Genomic DNA, 22,620 nt, shown 5'->3' on the forward strand with positions numbered 1-22,620 from the left:
TGGAAAAGTATACAGTTTGAACACAAACCAAATATGAATGTCGACTGGACCGGTGAGAATACCTGGCCCTCTCTGAATCTTCCTGAGAAAGAAGAAATGCAGAGTTATTTCATACTGAAGAAGAAAAGAAAAGAAAAAAAAAAGACAAAGTAAAAGCAAGCAAAGGTGAATAACATGCTGTTAGCACTTTTAATGTATTATTTTGAATAATCCATTGTGGCAAGTGAACTCATTCAACTCAGAAGAACTGTGATTTCACCTTATTTAGGTAAGTATGCCAACACACTACGTTAGGAGATATAAATAAGGGGGGTTAATATAGTAACTAGTGTTCAGTAGTCAATCTTTCTTCTGATTACTGTATTAACGCAGAAAAAAGTAAAAGATTTTTTAAAATTAGGAAATTAAAAATTTTAAAAAATTAAAAGCTTTATGAAATTTCAAGTACAGTAGTAAGAAATTTACTATATAATTACTACAGTCAGATTGTGAACACTTTGCAAAGTTATTTTAGCCCTAAGAGAGATGATAATTCTCAGTTTCCTCATACATATTTCAGATTTTCTCCTCTATTATAGGAACAAAGCTTCTTAAGCAAATTGATCAATTATAAGTTCTATAGGTAGTTCTGCTCTACAATGACAGTGAAAATAAACAACTCAACTTATAAAATTTGGGGAAGGACAACTAGCTAAGGCACCTTAATATCTTTGTTCTGTTGAAAGATCAGGGAATGTTCACTTTTGCTCACACAAAGGAATATGTGAGAAGCAGCAGGACAAAAATGCAACTAATTTAAAAGTAAACATTGAAATGCTTCACGTGCCATAAGCTTCTCAAATTTTTTAGTTACAGTAGGTAAGCATAATAAGAATAAGCTTAATTTTAAACTTTCCCATTTGAAGGCTACAACAGGGCTCTAAAACTAGGAATCCTTCTTTAAATTACTCACTTTCTACGGTTTTCAATATGTCAAACTATTCTAACGATTTTAAGCCAGTTATCTTTAGAGTTAAAAAGCTCAGCCTCCAGATCATAGCTGGATATCTAAAGTCTAAAGCTGGCTTTCATACTGCTTATGGTCACGTGGTTATTTTCTGCATTATCACTGGATACATTAACTTGCTTAATATTATTTTGTGACTATTCAAGACACCTAGTTAATACTCTGCAAGAAAATCTCCCAGAGAGGGGAGGGGGAAGGGGGAGGGAAAAGAAAAAAAAAAAAAAAAAAAAGAGAGGTTCATTTCATAATGACATTTTAGTCTTCCTCTCTATAGTTTGAGGTTTAAAATGAACATTTATGCTATCTAACTTTTCAACACATTATAGTCACATCACTGACAATTTTAAATATACTTTGTGCCTGTGGTCTAAATGGACAAACATCTGTTAAAGACATTTGCAGCTTGCAGGCAGACAGTTTGCTATTTATATAAGATTCCTCTTAATTGCAGTATAACACCCCAGCTAATGATATGCTCCTATAATGCAAAACTTCAGCTTCTGATACAATTTTCTGTACATTTCAGTAGGTAATTTACTTAGGGTAGCAAGTCTCTTCCTGACATACAATCAGAAAATAGAAAGCCAGTGTTAAGTGTTCAGCATATTGAGGTCAAAGAATGAAGTACTACAGTACATACTGCAAACAGATAACTGGTGCTGGTAGCTATCAAGCTTCATTTCTAAGAATTTGTTTGAAATATGTGCTTTATCTAAGATTGAGGTTAGGTCTCCCGATCCAGGAAAGGAGTGCACATCTGCTCAGAAACCTCCTGCAGCAGCTGTGCCTCTTATGAGTGCAAAAAGAAGGTGGCATTCAATTGACTGGCATGAATTGCAATGCGAGATTGCTCACAAATGAAATCTGTGTTCCACAGTTTGGAAGCCCTTGCTCTCCAGCAAAAAAAACATTCAAATGTGCATTCCACCAAGAGATAACAGAAACCTATGCTGTTCTTTATAAGTGACATGAGAACTAATATACACACAAATGTCAGCTAGGCAAAGAGACAACAAAGTCAGCATAACTTTTGCAAATAAAATTCTAATGACAGTTCTAGGATTCCTCAACAGAAGTGCTGATTAACTGTCATGGTAGTTTTAACTATTCGAAATTATGGTTAGTCTCGGCATATATTGCTTAAATCTTCTTGATTCAAAACATTCATACTTCCCTAAAAACATAAAAAGAAACTCACATCTCCCACGTGCCTTTTTAAGAGGCACATGAAGTTTGTGAAAGGAACTCTCTAAAGAAACATCACACTAAACTAGTATAAATTGAACAGCAGCTTTCAGGGCCGGCTCTGTTTAATATCTTTATCAATGATCTGGATGAGGGGATTGAGTGCACCCTCAGTACGTTTGCAGATGACACCAAGCTGGGTGGAAGTGTTGATCTGCCTGAAGGCAGGAAGGTCCTACAGAGGGACCTGGACAGGCTGGATCGATGGGCCGGGACCAACTGTACGAGGTTCAACAAGGCTCAGTGCTGGGTCCTGCACTTGGGTCACAACCACCCCATGAACGCTGTAGGCTTGGGGAGGAGTGGCTGGAGAGCTGCCTGGCAGAAAAGGACCTGGAGGTGCTGGTTGACAGCCACCTGAACATGAGCCAGCAGTGTGCTCAGGTGGCCAAGAGGGCCAATGGCATCCTGGCTTGTATCAGGAATAGTGTGGCCAACAGGACCAGGGAGGTGATAGTGCTCCTGTACTGGGCACTGGTGAGGCTGCACCTCGACTACTGTGTACAGTTTTGGGCCCCTCACTACAAGAAGGACATCGAGGTGCTGAAGCGTGTCCAAAGAAGGGCAATGAAGTTGGTGAAGGGTGTGGAGCACAAGTCTTAGGAGGAGCGGCTGAGGGAGCTGGGGTTGTTTAGTCTGGAGAAGAGGAGGCTGAGGGGACACCTTATTGCTCTCTACAACTACCTGAAGTGAGGTTGTAGCGAGGTGGGGGTCAGTCTCTTCTCCTAAGTAACAAGGGATAGCATGAGAGGGAATGGCCTCAAGTTGTGCCAGAGGAGATTTAGGTTAGATATTAGGAAAAATTACTTCACGGAGAGAGTGGTTAGGCATTGGAACAGACTGCCCAGGGAAGTGGTGCAATCACATTCCCTGGAAATCTTCAAAAAACGTGTGGATGTAGTGCTTAGGGACATGGTTTAGAAGTGGACCAGACAGTTAGGTTAACAGGTTGGACTCGATGATCTCAGAGGTCCTTTCCAACCTTAACCATTCTATGATTTTTCAGATTGTAACTCAACTATCTCTGCTCATTCCTACTTAGTGGATTTAATCTAAATAAATGAATAGTCAAATAATTTATCATTATTAATTGCAAGTGAGGGGCAAGGGGTAAAGGGATGCAAGTGATGCATGGAGTGTTTTTTTGGGTTTTGTTTTTTCTGATTTGGCTGGTTTTAAATCAATTAGTTTTTGTAAGTCATGAAAGTGACTTAATCATCAGTGAAAAGACTAGCATTTGCCATGTTACTCAGAGGAAACAAATAAATGCCGAGTCTGCTAAGAAAAAAAAAAGTAAAAAACACAAACCCCAGAAGTTAACTGAAATAAAAACATTTACTACTGAAAAGATGTTTGCCTAAATTGAAACTAATGTAATTTTGTTTAAAATAGATTCATGACTTTAAGCCAGCACATGGTAGAAACAAGAAACATTTCATTTTAAGAAAGGTATCTCATTTCATCGTTTGTCTTTTGCTGCCATAAAGTGCCCTGCATATCCATATCCATATACAGTTTATATGTAATTGTTTTCAGTAATAAAACACTTTGAAATAACACACAGCAAACCATTAGTAAATTACTTCCTCCAAATCCTATGTTAGTTCTCTGAGTGGCAAAAACATGCACAACAGGTGGTTTTAGCCTACCATCCATTTCTGGATATGAGCCCATTTTCTATCATATGAATGCTGAGAAAACTATAGAATGTAAAAACAAAAACAAACAAACCATTTACAATATAGATTAGTCACCACACAAGACTAGATTCCTAAATAAAAAATGTGGAAAAAACTAAGTTAATTGCCATATAATCTTCAGTATAATACCAGATACCTACAGCAGTTTGAAAACTGAAAGTATGGAATAATAAGAACCATATAAAATTGAGGCAAAACCACATTTTGTAAATTGTACTTGTTATTACCACGGGGAAAAACAAAACAAAACAAAACAAAACCCCAAAGAACAGCATTTACATGGATTTGAATGTAATCATGATAAATAATAAATTCTCAATCTTTTACATGCTATGTCAAAACTTGAATCAAATGCAATAACCATGAAATAATCAGACTGCTGAAAACATAGTTCCTAGGTTTTTTTGCTCAAGAAACGTAAACTTTTTTTTTTTTTTAGGAGAAATGTGTGGAGCAACATGCAACTGTATGTGTAAATATTATCCTAATTATATTAATTTTTTTTTAAATAAAGATCCTGACAATAGGTATTTATTGTGAACACTTTCAGTATAATGCACATGGGAAGAAATTGACTGGAAACTGCATATCCAAAGTCACATATCCAAATTATCCAGTTCCTAAGTATATTGTAAATACATTAAAAATAGAGCAAAATAATTCTCTCTACTTTGTCATAGTTGTTTATCCTATACATTAGGCAGTGTACATTTTGGCTACATCATGTTTATTATTTATGCTGTGCTGCCAGTCATCCATATTTACATGGACCTTTTGCATAGCAACAACAAGCAAAGAAACTGCCACAGGTGAGAAGTAACTGTTCTTATAAAAGCACAAAAGTCACCAGCTGACTCAGCCACAAATCTAGTAGTTCAAATCCAGACAATATTAAACTTCACATTAGAAGCTGAAAACTGTTCCTCTCTATACAAAATTATTTATGCAAGCCTGAGCTCTGGACATTGGCATTATGTTCTCTCTTCTGCTCATTTAAAAATCAAATAAGCAGTAATAAGAAAGCCTCAGCCCTTTAAATACCTAAAGATAAACATTTAGATTAATCTTTGTCCAATTTTGATTGCTAGCATTAAATTTACTGCATTTGTTAAAGGAAAAACATCCAAGCATCCGATTTTGTCTGTCAAGCTAGAATTTAAAATCACATTAAAAATGTTTTACTTTTCATTTGAAAGCAAGAGTGCTAATAGCCTATTTTGTATAGCAGATTTTTTTCCACAATATGAGAGTAGCTATTAAGGAAGTTCAAAATAAATGTTCAGATTAATATTTTGTGAGGTGCTATCCACAGGTAAATACAAAGCAAGTTAACCTTTTAGATACATAACCTAAGGGAAAAGAGGAGGCTGTAGGGTGAGAGAGAGAAGCTAACAGTTGCCTGATGCTGAAAACACTAGCACGCAGCTGAATTACACTGAAAGACAAAATCTGATGCAAGTACAGAAATAAAATGCATTAAGAATTTTAGTAAAAGTTTGCAATAATTCCTGATGATTTATACTACCTCTTTTTGCTGTCGCTCCAGCTCTCTCATACGTATATCTCTTGCTTCTGCTCGAGCTGCCCGTTTGGCTGCAAGCCTGGCTTCTGCCTACAAGCAAATTGAAAACACTGGAAGTTAAAACCACATTTTTTCTATAATGGTTTGAGTACTCAATTTAATATTCTCTTCACAAAAACACATTAAGATTCTAACATCACAATATGTAAGTAGTAAAGAAAGCAGAGTTCTCAGAATGAAATTTCAGAAAAGATATATACCTAAGTCTTTACAGTTATCATTACTAGTCAAAAGAATTACATGTTGATAAAAGAACTGAGTTCAGAAACGTTATTATCGCTAAATCCAAAAATTCACGTCTTGCGGACTTTAACAGTACTTTGCCTATACATAGTATTTAAACACGCGAGTATGCAGCTGCAGAATCTTGGGCCACAGAAAGACATTAAAAGAAAAAAGAAAGAATCAAGACAAAGATATTAACCCACTACTGTTCATGTCATATTTAAAGGCTCTGCTATCATTTGGAATTACTTCAAAAAGCAAACATCACTTAGAAGTTGAATTACTTCAAACAGCAATCATAAAATCAAATTGATTATTGGACAAAATGTAAGAAAGAAATGCAAGGTTACAGTTCCTCAAACACTTAAACGTTCACCATCACCAAAAAGGGACTTCCCTACCTTTCCATTCAAGCCCTTACACTCCCAACACCTTCCTTGGACACAGCTCCAGCACTCAGAATCTGCTGTAAGCCAATTTAACTAACTACCGTAGCAGAAGCCTAACAACAACAACAACAAAGTAGTTTTCTGCTGTGTTAGTGAAATGAATTGCCTTGTACAAGGATCTTATGAACACTAGACCCAGCAAAACGGACGGCAGGACAAACAGTAGTAAGACCTCCCCCTTTTCAGTGGCAAAAAGCTGTTAGACCTCCTGCACTGCTTGTGAAACCTGGTTATTGGCAGATACAACTATATATTTTCTCCACTTTGTATCCAGCCTCAACCAAAAAAGGAATACATTGTCTTTCAGATCCTAAATGCTACCTCAAATTTAATCAGTTAATTACACGAGGTAATAATTTTTGACATAAAGCTAATAGTTGAGGAAAACACAAGCTCAGTTTTTCATGTCCGAATAATGAGTTGATGAAAATTTTCTCTTAAATTCTTGAAATATTAAACCACTGAAGACAGGTTTTCCACCAAAAATTCCAGTTGTCTATCTAATGTTAATTAAAAACTTCAGAGAAACACCAGCAGCCAAAAATTCAGAACTCCTAACATCCAAACCATTTAATTTTATAGAACTTTTTAAAAATGTAAAATTCAGTGGGATTTTGCCTTTGGTTAAGGATATTTTTTTTTCTGCTTTTGCCACTATCACAGCATAGGTGTATGTAAAACATTAGAAACCTATAAAATTAATGACAATTGCAAATAACCATCTTTTACTGTGCTTCAGGAAAAAGGAAGGGGTATTCAACTCAGAGTTTAAGTTATGATTAAACTACAGGTACAAAAATGTCTCTCAATAATGACAAGAAAGAAGGGAAACACATTATAGTTTTATTACTTAAAATTGTGTGTCTTAACTTCAGATGACTGATTAAGACTGTTTTTCTATATTTTGCATACTCAGATTAAATGATTCCAAGTCTCTCTTGGCACTTGACTGCTACGGTGTAATCCTTTTTCAGAGCAGCATGAAGCTACTCTTCTTCCCGCCTGATGACAGCAGACAAGAAAAGCAAGGGAATTCCCATGCAACAGGAAGTCTTCTCTCACTTGCAGCCCTGCTCTGTTATTGTCCGTAGTCATAGCTCCATCCCATATAAACTTTCACACAGACACGTATGCAGCACAGAAGGAGAAAGGACCCAAACAGCTGATGTGTCTGGGTTTAGTTCTGCTTATAGATCAGCAGACATACGCATCTAGCCTTTAGACTCTGGCAAGGCTTTATTGTTAAAGATAGAAAGTTCATTCGTTTACTGATTCACACTAAAAATCAATTCACATTTCACCACTCTCTCCTAATCCTACAGCCAGAGACCTAACTTTCACATTCCCACAGTAGAGCGGAAACTCCATTTCTTCTGATTTACTAAACCCTTCAAAAAATACAGGAGAATTCTACAAACGTTTGTCATAAAATGGGTGCCTGAAATTGAAGAAAAAAAATATTTTTAGAGAAAACTTTTAGCAAAAAATGGTTTCGTATTACATTTAATTAATCTGAGCAACTAGATTCCTCTAAAAAGTATACAATTTAAAAAAGACAAAGAAGTTGGCAAGTTAACTGAAAGAGCAGTTCTCAGGCTTCATTCACCAAAACTTAAAGCAAGAGACAAGTCACATTACCATTTGGAAGGCCATCATACGAAATAATTTTTTCTTCTCAGCAGAATCGTTAGAGAGCCAACCTTATGTTATTAACAGAGCACTCATACAAATCTTGATAACTATGTAATTGAAATTCAAAGTTAACATTAATAAAAACATAACCCTAATTCAGAAGGACATAGTTTTCTTCCTGGGTGCTGCTGTTCGCTCTCTTGTGTTCCTGAAGAAAGTCCATAAAAGTTGTAAATAATTTTCCACGAACACTATTCACAAATTAAATTCTTCAGCTACATTGAAATAAAGTCTTTAAATACCTGCTAAGGGAAATACAGTGCCACAACAGCTTTGGACAGAAAACAGAGTTGAAAAGATAAAGCTGTTGGGACTATACAAGCAGCACAGAACGGAAATCTAGACTACTTTTTATTTTTTGCGGGGAAAAAAAAACAGACAGACAGTCATCTTATAATGCTTTTCTAATTAGATTAGTATTTGAATTGAAGAGCACTCTAAATACATCACTATTCCTTGCTCATAGGAGCTTGGGAGTCGGTACAGGTTGCTTTCTACAGCTTGCATTAAACAAATTCCAGTCTTAGAAAACTACAGACTGGCCACTACAGCCTTGATTTCAGTTTCATTGGTCATTATTCTCTATACAGTCTTTAGACCAGACACACATAAATAAAATATATTATTTATGAAACAGATATATTACAATATCATCTAACTGAACAGCTTGTTAAAAAGTGATATACCAAATTCCTATTTTCATAGAAACATAGAATAGCTTGGGTTGGAAGGGACCGTTAAAGGTTGTCTAGTCCAACGCCCTGCAATGAGCAGGGACATCTTCAACTCGATCAGGTTGCTAAGAGCCCTGTCCAACCTGACCTTGAATGTTTCCAGGGATGGGGCATCTACCACCTCTCTGGGCAACCTGTTCCAGTGTTTTACCGCTCTCATCGTTAAAGATTTCTTCCTTGTATCTAGTCTGAATCTACCCCCTTTTAGTTTAAAACCATTACCCCTTGTCCTATCACAACAGACCCTGCCAAAAAGTTTGTCCCCAGTCTTTCTTATAAGCCATCTTTAGGTACTGGAAGGCTGCAATAAGGTCTCCCCGCAGCCTTCTCTTCTCCAGGCTGAACAACCCCAGCTCCCTCAGCCTGTCTTCAGAGAGGTGCTGCAGCCCTCAGATCATTTTTGTGGCCCTCCTCTGGACCTGCTCCAACAGGTCCATGTCTGCCCTGTGCTGAGGACCCCAGAGCTGGACTCAGCGCTCCAGGTGGGGTCTCACCAGAGTGGAGTAGAGGGGCAGAATCACCTCCCTCGACCTGCTGGCCACGCTTCTTTTGATGCGGGATACGGTTGGCTTTCTGGGCTGCAAGCGCATGTTTCCAGTTGAAGTAAAAATGAAACTGTGGACTGTCCAAGATCTAGCAATTCTGACACTTCAAAAGTTTCTAAAGGAGCCTTCCAACTTCTAAAAAGAAATGTGATGGCTGAATTTTCTTAAACACTTCAACTGCAAATAAAAGATGATGTATCCAAACCTGTTAGAGCCATACCAGTACACTTATGGAAAGAAATCACTTGGTTATACATTCTGGAGGAGCAAATAGGAGGTATAGATACAACAATTTTCCATGGAATTTACTCAGAGAAGTGATTAAGAAAGGAAATAAAGGAATACAGAGAAGATATTTGTAACAAAAGAGATTGGGTAGAAAAAAAACACAAGGAAGAAGCCCTCAAGACTTTTTTTGGATAGGAAAAAAAGGATTAATTAATAACTAAATTTTTTTGTATATGAACACACTCATACTACTCCTTATCTTTTACCTCCAACCCTAAGGACAAATATGTGATTTTAAACCAAGTGCCATATCGGCATTTCTTTGGGTATTAGCTCTCCTCTGAGTAACAAAACAAAGCTATCTGTTAACTGCCGAGTTCTGGAATTCTTCATTTCAAAATAGGTACCAAAAAGCATTACATGCAAAAATAAAAGTAATGTTTCCTTGCATTTGCATAAACAGCATTTCAATCTAGAAGAATATGATGATTCTGGCTGTTTTCAAGCAGTTAAGCTACCAAAGTGAGCAGTGCTCACTTTGATTAGATTATTTTATTGCATACATTTAGTAAACATATGGGTAGCAACAGAATGTTCTCCTTCCATTACAGATGACATGGTCAGTTTCTTCATTTTCACCTAAAAACCAATTACTAACAACTACTTACAGTCATTTAGAAAACTCTGCTTATTCCATTTTCTCTTTTTTTTTTTTAACACATTCTGCCACGATCTTTCGAAAATCTTTCAAACCATTTTATCTGAACTTCCAAGGATAACATTTAGTTCTTCAGTTAAATCCAAGATATTTTTGGCAAGAAAGAAAGGCCAAAGGGGAAAAGCCTAGATTTTAATTTGAATGCCTTTGTAAAGATTGAGTCTGGAGTCTCTCCTTTCTGATGCGTTTTTTCTTAGTCTCTTCACAGCAACGATCAAATTCTTCACCAAGATAAGAAGCACACTAGTACATTGAATTGATATGGTAGAAGCTTCCTCCCATATTGAGCAAGGAGAAGCATAACATCTGTCTCCATAGTGTAGACAGGCATCTTTCTCCTTCCCCTCGCTTGCGAGAAGGAATTCACTAGAAAGCAATAGTATTTTGATTTTAAATGTTCATACTGTAGAGAAGGTAATTCATTAATTAGCTCAGATTCAGCATAAAAGCTTCGTAAGGATAAAATATAGGCTATACTAAAATGTTATTCACCTCTGAAAAAAATATGAATGCTTTTCATTGGAAAGTTAGAATTATTTTGTCCTCACGGGCTACAATACGAGTAAGTCATTTCTCCCTCTGTCAAGGGATATGCAGTGCTTAGGATCCTGCGTTTTCCAACGCCAGAGGCCCAGGCAAAGCCGGTTTTCCTTCTTCCACCAGATGGCAGCGGCGAGGGCGCCGGCCACCCCGGCCCGGGGACCCGGGGACCGGCCCGGCTCCTGCCGCGGGGCGCCTGGCCCAACGCTGGGCCACTCCGCCAGCGCCTCCGGGTGAGCACCTGACAGCGTTCACAGTGTTTCTTAATACACCGCAATATAAAGTTTATTTCATCACTTCTTATTAAGTGAACGTGCATTATTTCTCTCTTCTGTTGCTCGTTTCTTCTGTATTCACATTTCCACGCTTGTTACCCTCTTCATCTCCTTTACCGTCTCATGGACCCAAGGCAACACCATCGGTCATGTGCCAAATGTATTTCTTATGCCTCCTCAGAAACATCTTCCTTCCATTTATTTCTGATGTGCCTACTCTTTCTCCAGTCGCCTACAAAGCAAAGACTATAAACAACAAACTCTTAAGGTTTACATGACTTAAAGGTTTAGGATTCTTCGATTTCTAATGTCTCTTATTCTTTTTCCATTTATTATACAGATCTACATGTAGATTAGAAAATCTCTAGAATACCTTATCTCCTACAAAATATCCTTAACCACTATTAAAAATAACAGCAAACAAAATTTTGCATTAATACTAAAGTAGAAATAGCTGATTTAAAAACATTTAAGTGATCTCTTATTAAAACATAAATTCAAAAAATCATCTAGCATCTACAAAGACAATCTCTGTATGAGGGTGGGGTTCTTTGGCGTGTTTTTTTTTGCTTTCTTAAGAAAAGCTGAAGCTGTATACAGAGAGAAACATGTACTGAATTTTGAATAGGTTCAATATAACAAAGACTATGTTAACTGTTTTTAAATTCATGATATAGCCTTAAAACATTTAAAATATTGAACTCTCAGCTTTTTCTACCCTGACAATTAAGTAACATGACATTTTTACCAAAGTAAGAACTGCACTCTACCCAAAGTTTGAGCAGCTACAGAGCAAATTTTAAATCCTAATGAATATTTGTTCTCTCTCACGAGAAAACACCTAAGAGTTTCCAGGCTCCTTCTATACAGTGAAAACAGAGTCATGAGAACAGTTCCTGAAAGAATACAGACAAGATGCTACAAGGAGAAAATTAAGTGAATAATGATGCAGTCATCCACGAGCGCTAGTTCTTTGTCATCTAGAGTTATTCAGCCAAGAAGAATAGAAGGGTTGCTGAAGCAAGCACAGAAAGAAAAGATATAAAAGGTAAATCCTGATTGTCCCTTCAAATTGCTGCTTATCGGGTTGAGGCTGGTGAGATGACAAGAGTAACACTCTTCTCACTTTCTGGCATGATGTTCATTGTATCTGAGCTTGAACTGAAGTCAATGTAAGAATGCAGAAGTGACTGAAACCTCTGCTCTTGCACGTAAGGCTGGTCTTGGATAAAGAGGTCCCAAGTAATCCTAAGAGATGCCTGGTGACAACAGGTTACTGGTGAATATTTAAAATGAACACAACAACTTGTCTGTAAATTACAAAGACAAGTGAAGCAGTGATGCAGATGTCGGCTGAAGATACTCTATCCACAAAACAGCTTTATAAGCAGAGAATCCCCACAACAGGGAAAACGGATCTTGAGATTGTATCAGCTGTATCCAGTGTAGACTGTGAATATAGCCCTGAGAATATGAACCTAAATTTTTATTTATTTAGTTATTTGTTGAACAAAAAGGATTCCTGCATAAGAACCTAATCTGGACAGGAGCCTGAAGTCACACTAGACAATCCCTATCTGCTATTTGGAAAGGCAGAACTTTCCACAAGACAGAAGGAACTGTTTTCCACACCAGCTGGCTTATATTCTTTGTCAATCTGAGAAAGCTAACAGTTTCAGAATCTATTACAACAGCTAGAGAAGGAACCAGGTGGTGGTATAAAGGAACTCTTCCTATTTTCAGGAGATAGGCTTTTTTTTTTCTTTTAATAAGGGATTAGCTGACTTCAAATTAACCTTGCTGTAATCAGAAGACACTTGCAATACTCCACTTTAATGTAGCTGGGTGCATTTACACTCAGAGTTCCTTTTCTCCTTGCAGGAAACACTGTACAATATAACCTAACACCTCTTCCTAGAGCTTTTGAAACAAACATGATAAACTGGTAATCCCCTGTTGTACCAAGGTAAGACTTCCAAACCGATCAACTGCAACCAGTCTCACTTAAGACACTGAATAATATGGAGAGTGCATTGCTTCCAGAAAAAGATGCACAGATCTCTGTCCCTGGATACGTACATCATCTTTACTCTTCCTCAGTTTCAATGAGCACAGAAAATTCAATGCCAGGAAGGATAGCACACAACAGAATACAAAGTAGGTCCTGAAGAAAGATGTCTGGTAACTCAGAAGTTCTTGGAATAAGGCAGTAATTCACTCCAATGTTGATGTTTTAGCATGCTTGTGCCTTGTTTAGTGCAGAGGCATTGCAGAAGAGCTTATCTCAATGCAAACTCCCACAGCAAGGAAAAGATATGAAAGAACTCTCTACACAACAGTGCTACTGCTACAAGAAGTGAAGGGGAGGAGACACAACCAACAGAGGAAAAGTCTTCTGATGCAGAGGAAAGATGGAGAAAATGAAAGAAATCTCACAAGGAAGTAGTTTGACCAAGCCCCTCAGATCCTATGATAGTGCCCTTGCCTTCCATTAAATATTTTCATATAAGATGACACATCAGATTCAATTAGTACAGAAAAATTACTATAGAGAAATTAATTCATTGGATCAGTACCAAAGAATTCTTTGCACAAAATTTCCTAGAAAGCAGATGTTTGTTGGCACCAAAAGGAAGATACCACATTTTTGACACGTCCCACAGACGTCAATTTTGTCAAATTAGGGTGATGAGAAAGAATAAGATTAGTGCTTTCTGAAATCTGAACTTTTGGAGGGAAAAAACCTGAAACTTCATACACTACACCAGAAGTCTCTGCTAGTATTACAAACTCTGATAATTCCTAGTGCCATTTTGTGACTGCTCTGAATCCCAGAGCACTTCTATGCAGGTTTTCCGTGCAGCTCATCCTGAGTGCCAGCCTTTTGTTTCAGCGTATTCTGTATACCATCTCTTGATACCTAGAACACCTTTAAGGAACATTTTACTCACGAGACATCTGACTTCTGGATTACAGGACTCAATTCAGCTGTTGTAAGTAACATCTGCTAAAAAGGTAATTTCAGAAGAGGAAGTTGAGGAACAAAACACCCTTTGACAATAAAAAGATGAGCAAGCCATGTTGCTTACAAACAGGCCTCAAAATGGTAAAGTACATCTACTCTATATATTCATGCACTGAGAATTGGCATGTCCTATGTCAGCATGGTAACTGAAAACTTGTCCCCAGCCTCAAATGATAAGGCATATGTAAGGAATAGTAAAATCAGATGTTATTTAAAGACCGAACTTAGTTTTGTTAACTGGCCTCTGCTGTTCTATCCTAAGAAATGCATTCTGTTCCTTTAAAGTAAAAGTTTTCTTTAGAATTAAAAGTTGTCTAACACTATGAATTACAGCTACCGATTCAATGACAACAGCTGCTGTCTGACATGGGATCTAAGGGCCAGCTTGTCCTGCACAGACCTCTAGCTGTGAGACCTAGTATTAGTTTCATTTAGCATGAAGGGGGAAAAAACCCTTCATTTATGTTTAATTTACACTCATGCTCAAATTTTGAGGGGCTTAGCGACATAAGACAACAAAGCCCCACAGTAATTTTAAGTAAGATAATACTTATTACACCTTGCTATTGAGACCTTTTTTTCTAGGCTAAGTTGCAAGCTGATGTTACTGTACTGGAACCATGCAGAGAACACTCGAAAGCAATTCAAAGCCCGATTTCTTCCCCTTCATTAACTGTTTTTCCCCAAAAATGGGAGATGGAACTTGATGAGTGAGGCTGTACATGACTCAAAGGCCCACACAGAACATATCTGGTAGGGTGAGAACTTCCATCAGATTTGGTATGAACATAGCTTTTTGAAGAGTCACCAACTAAATGAAAATGATTTTTTTTCTGACAGAGCATTTCCTTTGCCTACAGTCTATGATGGCTACATTTGAAAATTCATACAGAAGCTCTGTTTTCAAAGACCTATCACCTATCTATTTTGTCTTACATACACGTATTATGTGTACATACTATACACACACACACATACAGATGACAGTTTACATTGCAAGGCCAATTAGAATCTGCATATTGCACTCATTTATGTCAACTAGGGTGAGCAGCTTTGTCAATAGTGTAGCTCAAAACTTCTGTATCCACTTGTATACAAACAGTACTAAGGCTTATGTTTCCAAGTCACAGCATTTCCTCCCAGAATAACTCAAGTCCAAACAGGCGTCTGTAAGACTCTAAATTCCAGCTGCCTCCTTCCTATATCCGGTGGGACAAAATTCCCCTTTGTATCAACTTCTTGTTAATTACCGTTTTGGCTGGTTACCTCTAGCTCTCTGTTTTTCAGGTGGTGACTCTGTTAAGAAAGTCCTGGTGTAGTATACATACTAGGCTTATTTTGACAGAAACGTAACTTTTCGAATTTGAGGTAGAATATATTACAAATACCTTTTAACAATGATTATTACTCATTCAACACTAATACACTACTTACCATCTTAAGAACACTACACACTGCAATGGGGTAAATGTGGAATTTTTTTTGGTTTTAGACCTGAGATAGCAACTGGAATTCTCATTTATCTTTAGCTAAGCATATAACAATCTGTAGAAATACCTGCCAAGTTTAAGTGTGATCCTGTGAAGTTACAGTAATCATACAATTAACATATCCTTGTAACAACATTTCAGTAAATGTGATTTTTTTTTTTTTTTTTGATCGAAAATACTCTTAGTTTGTATTGTCACATTTTTGGCTAATTACACTTTTTAATGCACAGCTCAAAAAAATTAACTTTTTCTAGATAATGAGATTGCTTTCATCCCTATTTCTGAATTTAAGACAATTTGAAATTAACAAACCTCTCTGGCAATGTTACTCAGAGCTTCATCTTCTGCAGAAAACCTGTCTTTCACTGGAGTTCTCTTCCGTCCCGATCCAGGAGTTCCCATTTTTATTCTCTGGTTCTGTATTTGCAAAAACAGACAGGAAAAAGCTCAGGTTTCAGATCTGGAATTAAAACCAAATAAACAATCCATACCCCAAAATGTAATAAATTTTCCAATTCTTTACCTATATAATACTCAAGAAACCTACATGCCATTGGCACAAATTTATCCAGCAGTTGTATTTCTGGGAAAACTTTATCACAAAATCTTGTGGCAGCTTTATAGAACATCACTGCATCCTACAAGCTGCATGCACAGCATTTTTCTGCTGAACAGAACCCATCAGTTTACCTACAGCTTCAAAGTTACGCACAACTGTCAACTGCTCCTAGCTCAATGACAATACCTATGTATCCTGCCACTTTTCACAACTCCTAAAAATAAGTATCCATTTAATTTTACGGACATGAAGAAAACCTATATGCAACAACGGGTTCAGGAATTAAACTTACACGATCATTAGGGCTCTCTCCAAAACAGAAAAGAGAGATTCAGCAGACAAACTTTTCAAAGCATCCAAGCAGGTAGATGGGGCTTATTTATATTTTAATCCAGATGTTCTCATTCAGCTGCAATTGAATAAGAACTGCAGTCTTCTACTAAAGTAGAAGTTTTACTATAGTAGAAGTAAAGACATTTCTAGACAAACAAACATTATTTTGCCTAACAAGATTCCTAATTTGGGAAATGCAGAGAAACATACTAGCATCATATACCCAGAACAATACCTAAAGTACCCTCTTAGTTGTCGTCTTCCAGAAACCTCTGTTATTGATTGCAAGAATATAAAAATCGCCACCAAACCAAAACATAACACATACAGCCACAGACAGCAAAACATTACTCAAAAAAAAAACCCCAACCTAAATTAGTTTTTTCAAATATCCTAAAGAAACCCTACTTCCAGACACCCAGGTCCTTCCAAATGCCAGATCAGAATTTGGCGGCAGTCCAGCTATTTGATATAAACGAGATAAGTGTCCCACACAGGGCTTGGGAAAACACCTTATTTAGAACAAAATTTTCTTCATGCAAATAAAAAAAGGTCTAGAAGGGAAGTACTACTGGCTATCCTTTTGAAACTGAACTGGTGCAAGAACTCTCTCTCACAGATCCTATCTTTCATAGACCCTATCTGGGTCTAACCAGCAAACATTCAAGAATTCCTTAGAGTTCAATTAAAGGGGGGAGGGGAAGAAAAAGAATGTGACAGGGGTATTTTTGTGCAAGCACAGTTTTTACTTTATTATTTTTATACAGCGACCACAAAGCCGAAATATATTGGGGTGCCTTCTGGCACTCAAAGATTTCAAGTAGGATTACAGCTTTTTTTTTTTTTTTTTTTTTTTTGTATTTTAGCTTCTACACTTCTCCTTCCCCCTCCTCTGCCGCTAGTCCTCTCTTTTCCTTGGAGGCAGGAAGTCTTTTATTCTGCTTCAAATGCTGCAGGTATTTTACTGTTCTTTATGTGCTTAGATGAGGGAAATAGAATATTTGCTGATGAGAGAAAAGACAACGAAGACTTGAAACTAGATGTCCCTCTTCTTAAAAGCTCCGGCATAGGACAGATACAACAACTATGCTATGATCTTATTCATTTCCAGTTGCTATTCCAAGACCAAAACTAAACATACTCGATCCTCCAGGTGCACAACTACTCCACTGTGTAAAAACCTTAAAGGAGAGCTTGCAGTGTTTGCAGATGAGTAGTAGAGGAATAAAACCACATATCTGAAAGGGCCATAGAAGATGCAGTTCTATCATCCAGTAATGAACACACACTCCTGATGGGGAAGAGTGGACATAAGTACGCCCCTGGATTCCATCCATTCCTCCACAGGCTGCTCACTCATTTTGCAGCGCAGGGCGTTTGGATAAAATACAGGCATTTGGGCCAAGACACAGGACTCGCCTGCCAGGGAGTGTTTTTACCATCTGCCTGTGGCTCGTGGTTCAATTTATTTGTTACTCCCCCACAAAATAATTTTTTTGTTGCTGTTGTTTATTTTGGCTTTAATTCTGGTGTTATGTAGCAGCACACTTTCAGGAAGAAACACAAGATTCCAGCCATGCTATTATCAGAGGTTGGGATGGGTCTTGGAAGTAGGGCAGTAGAGCTCAAACTCAGGGTGAAGGGAGACTCTGAGATAAGGCCTAGGACAAGTATTGCCACTGGTGATCCATTAAGAGTCTGTCTTTTTAGTCTTAAAAACAAGCAAGCAAATTTATATTTTGTATTTAGATTAATTTAGATATATACACGCAGAAAGCAGTTTGGAGATCTCTGTGGCAAGGGTTTAAGCTTAGAGCTACAGGTTGCTGCCCACATTCAGAAGAAATGCCTCAAAAAACCTTCATCTTTTTTCAGTAATTCTTATTGTCTGACTTCAAATAAGAAAAGCAGATAGGGCCCAAACTAGAAATTGTATCATCAACACATAAAATAATACTCCCCTACCACAGAATGTTTTCACAAGGTTGTATATTAGCCAAAAAAAAAGAGAAAAATCAAGAAATTATGTTATTACAATAGTTCATGTAAGCAACAGAACTCAAACCTACCTACTAAAAAGGTGACTAAGTATGAAATGAAATTCTTTGAATTTGTATGTTAAGGGTTGCATTTCTTAACTGAATATTTACCATATAAGTAAAAACTGCAGAATAACTGCACATACCATAGACTTGAACTGCATTTGTGGACATCTTTTAAACAACATACCACTTCTAATAGACAGCTGGCTTTGGTTTGTTAATTCAGTGAGATTCTCTTCGCTGGCAGATTGATTTGGGGAATTGAATGTAACAGGTTATATAACTATTTTTAATATAACCATGTTCAGACTGACAATAAGTACATATATATATGTGTGTGTATATATATATATATATATATGAGTAGTGAATTTTAAAAAAATTAGATGCTGATGCTTTAAGTGAGCAAAAAGCACTTCATCTCAGCCTCACTGTAGCATAACTGTGCCAAAGTCACAGTGGAGGAAGGCAAGTGTGGCATCCCTTCCAGCCATCTGCCACACTGCTCACCTAGGATGAGCACAGAACTCCTGACAGAGCCCAAACCCAAAAAAAGGAAGCCGGGGCAGATTACCTGCAAGGTACACCGAGATGTTGCCTTTGCCTGCAAGGAGGCGTTAGGAAAGCCAAAGCTCAGCTGAAGTCAAAACTAGCAAAGGCTGGTAAGGACAAAAAGAAAGGCTACTATAAGGACACTGGGAACAAAAGACAGACTAAGAAAACTGTAGAGCCATTGCTTAGTGATGCAGGGGACATAGCAGGGGGTGTGTGCAAGGCCCACCCTTGGCAAAAGGGCCTGGATAATAACAAATGTGACAATAGGAATTTGTGTGCGTTGATAAAAAATGCAAAACTGACAGGATATTTGCCCAAAACCAGTCATATTGAAGAGAAAGAGGATCATCAGTTAGATTAAACAGTAACTAGAGAATGACAACGAAATGTTGGAAATAAAGGAGTCCTCTTGAAAAGAAGTATAAAAAAAAAATATGAAAAGCTGTACCAGTGGGAGAGGCCTTGGAGAAGAAGCAGCAGCAGTCAAAACCTGGTTTGACGCTGCCAGAAGTCACCCCGCTGACTGCATCCTGATACCTGTCCAGGCCAGACAGCGCAGCATCCCTCCTGGAGGACGCAAGGTCCTGCGCTCCAGCGAGCAGGCGGTCAGTACAGAGTGCAGCGAGGGAGGAAAACCCACACCTCTGGTGCACGGACGCGAGCTTGTGAAGTGCGCTCTCGCGGGCACGTGCATTAGGGCATTGCAGGGAACAGCACAGGTACACGCAAATCTAGAGCGCCCACATCTCCAACAGGAATCATGTGCAAATAGGGGACCCTGGAGTTGAAGAACAGAGGGTAATTAAGCCTAGAGAGGCTGTGAGAAGTCCAGCCCCGAAGACATTCAAAACTTGACTGGACAAGGCTCTGAAAAACCTGCTCTAATTGACCACACTTTGGTCAAGGGGTGACCTCCAGAGATTCCTTCAAAAATAAAAGATTATATGATTCTATAGTTATTATTACTGCCAGCTTTGAAATTAAACCTCAATATAAGGTTTTTAATAAGTTGTTTTAATATTCCTTCAAGGCTCATGTCACAATTTCTTCCACTCCACGTAACTTTTAATTGAGCTGATATATATCAGAGTATTTCATGTCTTGTTACACAGTTCAGTACTAGAGAGATCTAGTTCTATTCCTAACAGAATAATTAGTCTAATACTAAGTGTATCATGATGTTACTTCTCAGAAAAATATAAGGTGCCAAATATTTCACATGCATGCAGAAATATTTCTTAGGTGCTTCACTTCCACAACATGCTAATTACGGGAAAAAATTATTTTGCTGCATGTTACAAAGAATTTAATATATGCTGTAACATTAGAATTTTCACAGAAAATAACTAAAAAGAACCCCAAAACAAAACACAACCACACAAAGAACAGTTTGTTACACTGGCCTTCCTAAACTATAAAAGATAATAAAAGGAAATTACATTATAATCTGCTGTATTTACAGTTCAGAATTCCTGAGTCATGTTTATTTCTTACTGTAGGCTGGGTAACACATTGTATTACACGACTGATTAAATGACATCCTGTTGTATTTCATTCCAAAAAAGTGAAGTGTCTGAAGTCCCCAAACAAACCAGAAGGCTTGTGAGGAAATCCCTTAAGTTCCCTCTCTCATTTGTCTTTACTTCAGGCCTAAATAAATTTTATCTCTTCCCCAAGTCTTTGCTGTCTACTCTTCTTCCTATTACCTTCTGACTAAAGGTTTTCTTTGTTTCTTTCTCACTTCCTAGAAAAAAGCGTGACCCATCTTACATAAAACAGAAGCTACCCTACAACGTAAGGCCCTATCACTCACCACCTTCGCTGGCACCACCTGTTCTGATGCCTGGGTCTATGCCAGTGTATTTGGCATCACATACATGCAAGGCATTCAGATACTACAGTGTGAACAGGCTATAAATAAACAGACTGAAACTCTCATTTTCTCTTTCAAGTAAGACCACAAGATAATTAAAATTCACCTGTGTAGACACAATCTCTGTATATTTGATCCAATAACAGAAAAAAGCAGCCCCACTCTGGAACCACTAGCTGTTAGAACCAGCCTCAGTTTCCTAATTAATACTGGAATATAAGCCAGCGGCCCCTGCATTTCAAGTCCAAAGCCACAAACACAGCAGTTTATATCTTTAAAGAAGTAAATCCTTTTAATCCTGAGAAGCAGTTGCACCTTTTGTCCATAATATCCAAGCAAAGTTTCTTGCTGTTTCAGTTGTCCACTTGCAAAGTTACTGTTTTTATCTGCTACAGACCTTTACACAGTTGAATTGAGTGGACCATAAAGGAGGTTTTACAGAGTACTGCAATAGTGCTAACTGCCCCTGCTGCTGGAAACTGATATCTTTGACATGTGATAAGACAGATAAACACTACTAGGAAGTTGTTCATTATAAAATATCATCTGAATGTAATTTCACAATATTAGAGTACATAAATACCTAGGTTTGTTACAGAATTTTATCTGTCTCCTAAACAAGAAATAGTACTAAGCATTCTCTCAACAAAAACCGCTGATCTTACAGAATATGTAGTAATAGTCTGTGTGAACAATTTCAATTATAAGTTGATTCAATTTAAATTAGTGGCTAAATTCTTTGATTTCATAAGAACAAAAAGGCAACGAAGCCAGTGGGAGAGGGGAACATCAACACAGAAGAAGGCTGGAATTTCTTGAAATCAAACAGTCTAAAAACCTAAAAGAAAGAATCTGAATGAAGGCTACTTGGACAAATAATGTTAGAAACACATTAATAAGTAAGGAGGATGAATGTAAGAAGCAGGAGGAGAAAAAAAAACAAAACAACATTCCTCACCAGCAAACCAATCACAGGTTGCTGATAAAGCACAAACGGTAGTAACTCATTTTGATTTTTGACAGTTCCACAAATGTTAAATATACTAAAAAATATACTTATGAAATATACTAAAAAGACCAAAAGCTTTTTCAAATACCTAACTAAAAAGAAAGCTCTAAGAAGCAGGAGTGCTATGCAATGATGATGGAGTTGAAATTAAAGAATCTAAATATACTTCGTAAGTTAACTGAACACTTGCTCTTTACTTCAACAAATGAATACTGCTGATGAGTGAAGGTATGGAAGCTAACATACCCACAATTAAAGCAAAGTTCTAAAAGTTAATGTGCTCAGAACAACAGTGGAAAACCCGACCCAGCAATTTTAAAGAACTGTCTCATGGAACTGCAGCTCTGGCAACACAAAGCTACAAACAAGCCAGAGGTATTATTACTGCAAAACAGCAGAAGTAGCATTCATATCTGAGAAGGAGCAGAAAGAATCACATTGGAAATCACAGTCTTATTTGCTTAACCTTCAGTGCTTTGTCAAAGCAAGCTCTAAAGGAGACATATAAATAAGTGGACGCAGAGTAACAACACATTACTTTACTTGAGTTAAAATTATGCAAGACTAACATAAGAGTCTTCCCCAGAAGATGCCCCTGTAAAAGGGTACACTCCTTAGAGTTAGTCCGTCTGTCCATGGGCCCAAAAGCACCTGAGAAAGAAAAGGAGCTGCATGATCACAGGGTGACCATGACCCAACAAAGGAGTGCGTGGGGAGCGAGAGAGGGAAATAAACAGGGTTTTAATGCAATAGTTTCAAGGACTCATTTAGAATTTTCATTCAGAATAACTTTGT

At 37.5% G+C, this 22,620-nt stretch overlaps 1 protein-coding gene across 3 annotated transcripts in view; it reads right to left on the bottom strand.

Moving 5' to 3' along the window:
• LRRFIP2 (LRR binding FLII interacting protein 2) overlaps positions 1-22,620 on the bottom strand; it is a 60,638-nt gene that overhangs the window by 33,876 nt on the left and 4,142 nt on the right. For 2 of the 3 annotated variants that reach the window (XM_082334082.1, XM_082334081.1), the window contains exons 2-3: positions 15,767-15,871; positions 5,477-5,563 (exon numbers count right to left, since the gene is read on the bottom strand). In XM_082334082.1, coding sequence (XP_082190208.1) covers positions 5,477-5,563; positions 15,767-15,856 — 177 coding nt within the window. In that variant the 5' untranslated portion in view covers positions 15,857-15,871. Of the gene's footprint in view, positions 1-28; positions 83-3,900; positions 3,952-5,476; positions 5,564-15,766; positions 15,872-22,620 lie in introns of all 3 variants that reach the window. The other variant, XM_082334080.1, reaches the window with a different exon arrangement.

Source organism: Platalea leucorodia (genome assembly GCF_965183815.1).
Source record: "Platalea leucorodia genome assembly, chromosome: 1".
In the NCBI taxonomy this organism is placed as follows: domain Eukaryota; kingdom Metazoa; phylum Chordata; class Aves; order Pelecaniformes; family Threskiornithidae; genus Platalea; species Platalea leucorodia.